Source organism: Pelobates fuscus, chromosome 4 (assembly GCF_036172605.1).
Source record: "Pelobates fuscus isolate aPelFus1 chromosome 4, aPelFus1.pri, whole genome shotgun sequence".
Lineage (NCBI taxonomy): Eukaryota > Metazoa > Chordata > Amphibia > Anura > Pelobatidae > Pelobates > Pelobates fuscus.
In genome coordinates this window covers 365,591,770-365,602,883 of record NC_086320.1, presented here as the reverse complement: position 1 = coordinate 365,602,883, position 11,114 = coordinate 365,591,770, and the positions used below count along the sequence as shown (strand labels likewise).

General features: G+C 41.2%; 1 protein-coding gene across 1 annotated transcript; it reads left to right on the top strand.

The window, feature by feature from the left end:
• Positions 1-735: 735 nt before the first annotated feature.
• On the top strand, positions 736-9,911 carry INSIG1 (insulin induced gene 1). Its single transcript, XM_063452677.1, has 6 exons — positions 736-843; positions 3,418-3,766; positions 6,607-6,731; positions 8,203-8,369; positions 8,913-9,012; positions 9,151-9,911. The coding sequence occupies exons 2-6, from the start codon at positions 3,436-3,438 to the stop codon at positions 9,178-9,180; spliced, it is 753 nt and encodes a 250-aa protein (XP_063308747.1). The 5' UTR covers positions 736-843; positions 3,418-3,435; the 3' UTR covers positions 9,181-9,911.
• Positions 9,912-11,114: the final 1,203 nt, after the last annotated feature.

Below are 11,114 nucleotides of genomic sequence, written 5' to 3'. Positions count from 1 at the left end.
TGTGATATTAATGATAAATATTGATTGATTATGGGATTTATGTGATATTAACGATAAACATGGATTGATTATGTGATATTAATGATAAACATGGATTGATTATGTGATATTAATGATAAACATGGATTGATTCTGTGATATTAATAATAAACATGGATTGATTTTGGGATTTATGTGATATTAATGATAAACATGGATTGATTATGTTATATTAATGATAAACATGGATTGATTATGTGATATTAATGATATGGATTGATTCTGGGTATTTGTGTGGCAGTTCCTGTCAGTTTAGGGCAGTCAGGGTTAATGCCCTCCAGGGATTATTTTTGGCTCTAGGTTGACCCTCACAGGATTAGGTGGGGTGCAGGGGGTCAGTGGCCCCCGGGCCGGTGACTGGCAGCTGGCTGAGTGGCGGGAGTTTTCTGGCTGCGCGCGCACCCCTCACTCTCTCTCTCGCGCGCACCCCCCCATGCCAGCCGCCGTTGGTTGTTATGATTTCTGGCAGAGAGAACGTGAGGGGAAGGTGTGTGGTGTGTCTGCGACGTCATATGGGCAGCCCGCCGCTGATTGGCTGCCGGGGCCTCACCAGACACGCATGTTGTTTTCAGTCAGGGCTGCAGAAAGCTTTCTGTTTCCCAGCTCCCTTCGCTGTGTGATTCACTGGGGGGCGGGGCCGGGGGCGGGGCTAACGGAGTCTGGCTGTCCTGGCTAGTCCCCCCCCTTATAAAGGGACATAGAGCGGCAGAGGGAGACAGGAAATCCTGACATTGGGAATAATCAGTCATTACCACACAGCCTGTCTGTAACCCGAACAAAGCCTCCGCTGACTGCACACAGCTGGTGGGTACAGCGCCGGGCACTGACTGGGCATGGGGGAGGGGGGTACAGCGCCGGGCACTGACTGGGTACAGGGGAGGGGGTACAGCGCCGGGCACTGACTGGGCATGTGGGGCACTGACTGGGCATGGGGGAGGGGGTAGAGCACTGGGCACTGACTGGGCATGGGAGGCACTGACTGGGTACAGGGGAGGGGGTACAGCGCCGGGCACTGACTGGGCATGGTGGGCACTGACTGGGCATGTGGGGCACTGACTGGGCATGGGGCACTGACTGGGCATGGGGGAGGGGGTAGAGCACTGGGCACTGACTGGGCATGGGAGGCACTGACTGGGGATGGGGGTACAGCACCGGGCACTGAGTGGGCATGGGGCACTGACTGGGCATGGGGGAGGGGGTACAGCGCCGGGCACTGACTGGGCATGGGAGGCACTGACGGGGGGATGGGGGGGGTACAGTGCCGGGCACTGAGTGGTCAGGGGGGTGCAGGGGGCACTGACTGGGCATGGGGAGAGGGTACAGAGGGCACTGACTGGGCATGGGGAGAGGGGATGGGTACAGGGGGAACTGAGTGGGAGAGAGGGTACAGGGGGCACTGACTGGGCATGGGGGTACAGCACCGGGCACTGACTGGGCATGGGGCACTGACTGGTTACAGGGGGCACTGAATGGGGAGAGGGTAGAGGGGCACTGAATGGGCATGGGTACAGGGGGCACTGTGTGGGCATGGAGGAGTGGGACTTGGTACAAGGGGCACTGACTGGTCAAGGGGGGAGTGGTTAATGGTACAGGGGGTGTGGGGTGGGTGATGGGTACAGGGGGTGTGGGGTGGGTGATGGGTACAGGGGGCATGGGGTGAGTAGTTAATAGTACTGGGTACACAGAGTATATGGGGTCACTGGTTAGTAGTACAGGGAGCATGGAGTGATGGGTTAGTGGTTCTGGGTACAGGGGTGCATGGGGAGAGGGTCATGGTGCTGGGTACAAGTTGCATTTTGTGTGGCAGTACTGCTGGGAATAGAAATTGATGGGCATGGAGCAACTAATGGTGGGTACAGTAGGGGTAAGGAGTGCTGCCATCTGAATAATGGGCATGGTGGTATTGGCCTTCTTAGGAGTTTGCTACAAGAAATCAGATAACAGGGGGTTATGTACTGAGACAGTATTTTTGGTTGGTACAGAAGATCAGATGACTTAGAGATTGACATTGGTAACCCTGCTGGATAGATTTATGGTACGCTGAGTTGATTAAAAAAAAGTATTTAGTGTGACAATACTGCTGGTGGTTCAGGATGGCACAGGACAGCAGAGGGGCATGAAGTATGATGGTGTTGTTGCTAAGTAAATGGGACATCTAATCATTTAGTTTGTTTTCCCTGCCACGTCTACTTTTTGTGCTCATTGTTCCTCTCAGGCCATATGCAGTTAATATGCTGATATTCCATGTTTAACATTGCCATTTGTGTATCCTAACTCTACTTCCTTTAAGTTGTTAAACTAACTCACTACCTCTGGTTCACACAAGTCAAACATGTCTTGCTCAGTTTTCTTTTAAGTCTTATATATCCATCATACAATGCTATGGAATATGTATAGGCTTTGCTTAGTGTCATTGTGTTTTTTATAGTAATGTATGGCGGTGTTCAAAGAACCCTAATGTAATATGGCAATTGGGGCATAGTGATCTGTGTAAAAAAAATAACAAAAAACTTGGCATCCAGATTAGTAATGCCATCTTGTGGTAGGAGGTTTAATAACATTGTAGAGAAACAGAGAGAGGTTGGCATGTGAAAGTACAATACCATAGAGCACTTTGGTGCTGTGTTAGGGTATACACGGACACACAATTCAAAAAGAAACTGTTCCACTGAATGAGGTAATGCTCATAGGTAACCGGAGTTTTCAAAGGTCATACACTGAAAGTGGGTAATGTGCTACATTGTGTGATATCTTTTGTGTCAGATTCTCTTATCTGCCTGTCTAGTCTGTAACATTAGAATCCTCCCATGTAAAGTTATTCTGTTAAAGACATGCATATTTACATGCCACAACATTTTCATAAAGTAAAGTGATACAGGTTGCTTTGTACAGCGAGAGGTTTATCTTGACCTATTGATAGCGTAATCCCCAAGCTTTGAGTTTGCCAGTGTGAGTCTTGAATGCCTGTAGCATTGATCTGTAATGACACAAGACTCATGGTGCGAAATAGTATTGACACAAGATTGAAATAAAAATTAACAAAATCAGTTTTGATTTTGACTCCAAATCCAACTCTTCGCTGGAACCCTAGTCACGGGTTTAGCCTTGCCCAGTGCACCCTCCTTTACCGATTTCACTAGTGCAGCACTTTTTAAAGAGACTTTTCTCTGTCTTCAGAAATGGGACACATAGAAAAAAACCTAGGGCAGCTGGCCAGGGTTGCATCCGGGACAGTTAGGACATATGGAGGTGGGCTGGGTCATGGGTAAATAAAAGTTGTGTTAAATCTTCAATCTTATGTTAACAACACATTTGAAAAAATATATTATTTTTAATCAGGTTTTGTATAACGTGAGTTTTGTTTTTTCTTATCTGCAGTAACTCAGCAGTAAACAAATGCCAAGATTAGAGGAGCACTGTTGGAGTTGCTCTTGCACTAGAAGAGACAAAAACAACAAAAAGATCAGCATCTGGCTGACACGCAGAGCTGGAGAAGCCATGTCCTCCCTTAATTCCCTAATTGGTCTTGCCTACAGTACTCTAGTCAGCAGTCAAGGCCGCAATCTAATCCAGCGCAGCCTGGTTCTCTTTACAGTTGGTGTGTTCCTGGCTTTAGTCCTCAATTTATTACAAATACAAAGAAACGTGACTCTGTTTCCCGAGGAAGTCATTGCTACAATTTTCTCATCAGCATGGTGGGTTCCTCCATGTTGTGGCACTGCAGCTGGTAAGTATGATATTAGACTACCTGTTTAAGGGAGCACTTAAGGCAACTACAATTCCAGTACTCAGTTATTCTGGGCGGCTAATTTTAATACTGTAATAGTTTTGCATCATAACTCATGCCTTCTGCCCATCACTCTTAACCTGCAATACATTTACCCCCAAAATACTGCCTACTATATTATCATATAATTGGCGTTTCCAGGAGTTGTAGTTCAGCCGTTAATGATGTAAAGTAGAACTCTGAAAATTGTGCTACAGTTCTTAGAAACCACCCATCAACCACTGATTAGTGAATATGCTTATCAGTGCTATAGACTGTGAGCATTGGGATTGTCGCTTCCTGGTTTGAGAGCTCACTGTGTGCAGCAAATTCATGCACATAATGTGAGCTTTTTATGTTGAATCTATCTGTCAATCTTAGGTCAACTCAATGTTGATATGTCCCTGTTTTAAAGGAACACTATAGTCACCTAAATTACTTTAGCTAAATGAAGCAGTTTTAGTGTATAGATCATTCCCCTGCAGTCTCACTGCTCAATTCACTGTCATTTATGAGTTAAATCACTTTGTTTCTGTTTATGCAGCCCTAGCCACACCTCCCCTGGCTATGATTGACAGAGCCTGCATGAAAAAAAAACTGGTTTCACTTTCAAACAGATGTAATTTACCTTAAATAATTGTATCTCAATCTCTAAATTGAACTTTAATCACATACAGGAGGCTCTTGCGGGGTCTAGCAAGCTATTAACATAGCAGGGGATAAGACAATCTTAATTAAACAGAACTTGCAATAAAGTAAGCCTAAATAGGGCTCTCTTTACAGGAAGTGTTTATGGAAGGCTGTGCAAGTCACATGCAGGGAGGTGTGACTAGGGTTCATAAACAAAGGGATTTAACTCCTAAATGGCAGAGGATTGAGCAGTGAGGCTGCAGGGGCATGTTCTATACACCAAAACTGCTTCATTAAGCTAAAGTTGTTTAGGTTACTATAGTGTCCCTTTAACTGATCTCTTTTATACAATGTTCTTGCGTTGTATGCATTTATTTTGATGGATCTTTAATATACACATGGGTAATTTCTATAACAAAATTATCTATGTTTGGGGAAATATATGTTCTATTAAAAACTACAGATAAAAGTAGTCTTACATAGAGTTTTACATTGGTGAAATCCCTCATGTATTTGTCATCATTAATGATAAGCTTGTAGTTTTGTATGGTAGGTTCAGGGTTCCATAAAGTTGAAAGATATTCCTTATCTTGTACATATCACTATTTATCAAAATGTAGGTCAAAATTACTACAGCTTGGTCAATAGCTGATTTAGCAGATTTGTATCTGACAACAGTACTGCTTAAATAGCGTTACGGGAAATGCTACTTTACAAATGTGAGTCCAGCATTGGCTACCACTAGACTCAAGCAATGGTTAACTAGATGGTTGGAGGGGTTTACATGGCAGATATGTGTAACAAAGGAATCTGCACCCAAAACGTGATGTTTTAATATAAATTGTTCAGCTGTGATCCAGCTGTCTGACTACATTGTTAGTCCTGTGACAGCCAGATGTTTGCATAACATAAAACTTTTCACTGGACAGATCTGACAGTAAGGGATACATCAACTTCTCAATATACTTGTAGCCCTTGTTAGTTAGTTTGTTCTATATGGTGATGTCTTAAAGAGAGATTGTAATGATTTACTTGTATTGCAGAGAACCTTACTCTTATCTGTAACTTGTAGGTACCATAGCTGTAAGTTTGGAATCTTTTTACGGGGCATAGGAGGGGTGAAGCCCCGGCTCTTATTGCAGCTATTACAGAGTTGCTGTATCTGGTTTAACAGTTCCCTCTGTTTGCAGACGCCTGCTTGGCATAGATAGCAAGGGAAATGTTTTTCTAAGCCACCCGTCTGGTGATTGGCTTACTCCTAAACTGGTGAGCTGTCTTGCTCTGCCCTTATTGGCTTTCTCACTTAACATACCACACATCCCAAGATGCGAAATAAGGAAGTAATCAAAAACTGCTGAGACCAGTCACTTCTGTCTTCACTTATAGCTCTGAGCGTCAGATATTCAAAGCTATGAGAGAGTTCATTCAAAGCTACAAGCTTATCATTAATGAAGAGAGCTTCCCAGCGGTGTCAATAAATGCATTCTTTGTCCTATTACTGTTAGATTAATTGATCCTGGTCTAATCGAGTCTGTCTTAAGCGTTCTTGGAGGGAGCAAGAGATATGCTGTGAACCAATATCTTGTAGTACACACTATAGAATTAAATTGCTTCTTTGTGCTTGGGTGTATTAAAGTGAATTTAAAGTTGTACTTGCCAAATACAGTCCTAAAGGATCCCTGCTTATTCTGAAATTCTGAGTAACTTTTCAAAGTTTCTGTTTGTGTAATAGTCTATACTCCCAGGTTATTTTAACCCCCTCACCCTTTCACTTTGACCATGAAAGTGTTTTTTGTTTCCTACTTTTTTGTGTGTGATACAATATACGAGACTGTAGAAACAGGGAATTGGTTAAGTTTGTCTGTCTTTTCCCTGGAGTTCCAATTTTTTCAAAGCACAAACTATGCATAATTGGTGTGTAATTAATATATATAATTTAATATAATAATGGCCTATAGCCCGATTACACGTTTTGTGCACAGTTACCTATATGGTATTCATTTTTTATTACAACTGTGCAAAAATATAAAATGGGATCATGGTTGTAACAGAAGACATACATTGCATGAACACTGGGCAAGTTTAAGTGTTACAAATGTCTGTAGAGAACACTGTATGTAATTGTGAAACTGGATTCAGTCCATGTGCTTAACCTGTGTTTCAATTTACAGCTGTTGTGGGTTTGCTGTATCCCTGTATTGACAGCCGTATTGGAGAACCTCACAAATTCAAGCGAGAGTGGGCCAGCGTCATGCGGTGCATTGCAGTCTTTGTTGGCATTAACCACGCAAGTGCTGTATCCTTTGTAACTAAATATTACCTGAATCAATTTTACAGTCCATTTCATTTGTTTGAAACTGATCAAAATAAATTCTAAGCATTAAGAAGTACAATCTAATATATTTTCAGACTCTCTAAAAAAAACCAAGAAGGTTATAAAGTGTAGTGGCATTTTAAAGTATATGTCTGAGGAGGAAATGTGTCATTACGATAAACGGTTTGTTGAGCTGACTTTTATTGGTGGTTGATGTGGGTGCCTATAAAGTCCCTTTAAGAAAATTGTCTAAACTTTAAGGTTGGAAAAAAGAGATTATATCCTACACATAATCTATGAGAAGATAGGGAAAAGATATATAATTTGCGATAACTAAAAAGGGAGTAGAGAAGTAAAAGAGACTTCAGGGATTTTTAGCAGTTGCAAATCAGAAAAAGTAAGTATTACATTGCACCAGACATCATCTGGATGAATGATCTCCAAAGAGGAGGAGTGGTTGCAGCCAGGAGACTGCCGGTGCTGCTTTTTAATTTTGAAAATAATGCCCAATTGTCTAATTCTACTAAGGAACAAACTAAATAAAAATAAATTGCAAAATATAAACCAGGTGACTTACTGCTGCTCTCATATAGTTGAAAGAAGGGAGTGACCCCTTGGCAGGGCTGATTTGCAACTGCTAAAAATCCCTGAAGTCTCTTTTGCTTCTCTACTCCCTCTTTAGTTATCGCAAATTATATATTTTTTTCCCTATCTTCTCATAGATTATGTGTAGGATATAATCTCTTTTTTCCAACCTTAAAGTTTTGCGATTCTATGAAAACCATGTGGTAAGAATCTTGAATAGGACATGTTGATAATGGTGGAACTACCACGGTTGCAGCCAGGAGGATTGTCACTCCAGGATGGGCCCGGTCGCCCTGCTGACCCCTGCAACTGTGGGCGGCCTAGAGGAGCACTGTCACAGGGGAACCACCGAATCAGCGCTTATACAGTGAGGCAGAGTAGGCATCTGCTTACCTGGATGGCAGGTGCCTAGTCTGCCGATATATACCTAGGGGAGGGCAGGAGGCATTCGGCGGCGAGGGAGCACTGGTCTGACAGTTCCTCGCTCACCCTCTGTAATGCCAGGAGCCAGAATATGACGTCATTCCGGTCCCGGCATACTAAACTGGGTGCAGGTGGAGAGAGGAACTTTCACAGCACAGCCCAATGGAGAAGACCCAAACCAGCTCTCCCAAAGGTAGGGAGGCTGGATGGGCCTCAAAAAAGTAAAATTAATGTGTGAGCGTGCAAGAATGTGTGAGTTTGTATGTGGCTGTCACACACATAGGTGAGGAGAGACACATGGAGGGACTGGGGGGTAGTGAGACACATGGAGTGGTTGTGGGATAGCAAAGACAGGGTAATTTTCGCACCAGGGCCTGGTGGTTTCTAGTTATGTCTCTGCTCCATGTGGTTACTTTATGTTTTCCTTCACTAATCATTCCATTAGAAACTTGATTTTGCCAATAATGTTCAGCTGTCTCTAACACTGGCTGCCTTGTCATTGGGTTTGTGGTGGACATTTGACCGTTCCCGGAGTGGTCTTGGGCTTGGAATTACAATAGCCTTTCTTGCAACACTCATCACTCAGTTCCTTGTCTACAACGGAGTGTACCAGTAAGTTACTTTTCTTAGATATTTAAAGTGTGTTACCGCAAGGGTTTGCATATTGATATATGATCCAATGCTTCCACATAACTAATCAAGAATATATTTGCTACCCAACCATTTTCTACTAGCCCTTAATGCAAATGTAGGAACCAGCCTGGGTTTGTTTGAAGCCAGGGAAATAATGTATCAGAGTTCTAAAAAAAAAAAAATATGAAAAAAAAAAGTGTAGGAGCATAAGAAGCCATGCACTGTGTTTATGAACAATGTTAGTTTAGGATCAAGCATTATCACTAGTAACTCGAACATGTGATAATGGCAGAGCTCCACCAAGTGGCAGTCTATGGAAAGACATGCTTTCTTTCTTAAATGAGTAATTGCAAACCACTGAGCTGTTTTTTTTTAAATGTTTTAATTTATTTATTCTTTTTATACTTCATACACGTTGGAAATAAAACAGTGGCACATGGTACATTGCACTTCTTATTTTTTTAATCTCTCAATGAATGCAAATTGTTTTTTATAATTATTTATTTTATCCTATAACTTTAGGTATACTTCTCCAGACTTCTTGTACATTCGATCTTGGCTGCCATGCATATTCTTCTCAGGAGGTGTAACTGTTGGCAACATTGGGCGGCAGTTGGCAATGGTAATTTTATTTCATGCACACACTTCCAATTTTTGTTTTTGTGTGTGTGTATTACACACGCAGGCATATTCTAAATAACTTGTTTTTCTAACTTAATGTTCTGCTCCTAAAACCCTCCATTTCTGATTTTTGATTCAGGGTCCCACAGAAAAATCCCACACAGACTAGAAGGGCACCCGAAATCCGTGTCACTACGCCAGGAGAAGCGAATACCGACAATGGGAAAAGCATGCACTGGGTCAATGATAACCCACACATGTTGCAGCTGCAAACTAAACGTGACGACTGTTGCTTGTTCATCTCTGAATTTTGCATTTCATGGTGTGAAGGAATGTTTGGCTTCCCAGATGACATACAATCATTTTTACTTTATTGTTTCCTTGTGGCAGAAATGAAGCTGAATGGAACATTGCTACATTTTGCAGCATCCGTAATTGCTACAGGTGTAGCTTATAAGACAGCAGGACGGTGGCTTGCATTAAGTGGAGTAAGCTGCTTGACATCTTTACAAACCAGTATTATGTCAACCTGCAGGGTCAATGTAGTATGGAGTCTTGAAGTGTTCTGTCCTATTAGAGCTAATTGTGGGTGCAAGGTGCTTTAAAACAAAGGGTGAAGTGGAATTTAATAGGAGTGTGTTAATTATCCAAAATATAAGGCAGTAGGCATTAAAATGGAAATATTGCATATGACGTCTGCAAACTTGCGCTATTCCATTGTAACAAACCCAGCGGAAACCTGGTATTCTGCCACAAAGTATAAACGTGTAAGAAGAACCAGCTCAGTTTCAGCAAAACTAGTGCACTTTATTGAACAAAAAAGTTAAAAACACAAGCTAGTTGTTCATTTTTAAATATCCGCTGCTGTATCCATCCAAGTAAAACAGATATTCAGGGTTTTGTTCTGTTTTTTTTAAATACGTTGGGTGGGGGTGGGTAGATCTTGGCTAATAATTGGTGTTCTTCTTCAAAGTGCTGGAATGCAATATGTCTGTCACATGGGCGGTCAGAACTTATTTGCCACGATTCCCAATACTTTTATTGGGTTGCCACGTAGTTAGATTACCTAATGCACAAAAGCCAGTTTTCCGCCTGTTCAAGTATTTTCTTTTGTTCATCTATGGCTTTCCTTACAGCCTTATTAATATTTGCAGTCTGTGATTGCCTTGTAAAAAGAAAAGTGAATTTGTCACTTCATTAAAAAAAATAAAAAAACCAATGTAAAAGTTCTTTTGAAACATTCTGTTATATGGGTGAGCACAAACTATTCTATATGAATCTATTTACATCTAGACCAATTTCAGCGTGTATTAGTGGAATTTCAGATTCTAAGTGCAATGTGTTAAACATAAAGGGAATCTACTTTTTCTTTTAATATTTTTTACATATTCCTCATCTTGCAGTGTAAAATCAGGGCTTTCATTGAGGGGCCTTCCTGCAGCAATTAATTCATTTCGCATTTGGTTTAATAGACTATCCTTTTCAGTAGCTGGAGGACAAGATTTGGTGAAAAAAACAATCTTAAAACTGTCAGAAATCTGAAAATAGTAATATGCTTTACTTTGCTATGCTGTGGGATTGATTATGCATGTTTTACATTTTTCAATGAACGATTCCCTATTAGGTTTTTTTTTTTTTTTATATATATATATATATATATATATATATATATATATATATATATATAAATTTATTGGAAACAATGCGTTCGATGATACATAACACCAGTTTTGTGCTCTTACTGTGACTCTCTTCTGCAGTATTTTATGAGTTTGCCTCTGGTATGGACAACAAAATTCAGCAATAACTGGTACAATTTTATGTGTGATTTTTGTTTCTTTTAATACTCCATTTCTGTGTGTTTTAAATATAATTGTATTTTTACCTGTGAAATTGCCTTTACATATATTACTTTTATGCAATGGAGCATCGCTTTGGAAATCTTCTCTTGCTGCAAGATGGATGCAAATATGGCAAGCTGTCAACACATTTATTCCATTTGTGTTTCTGCAGACACTATATATTTTTATTCTAAAGACACCCTGAGGTATTAGCTTTTTTTTTTATTAAAACCAAAAACAGCAAATTTTTTTGTTTGTTTGT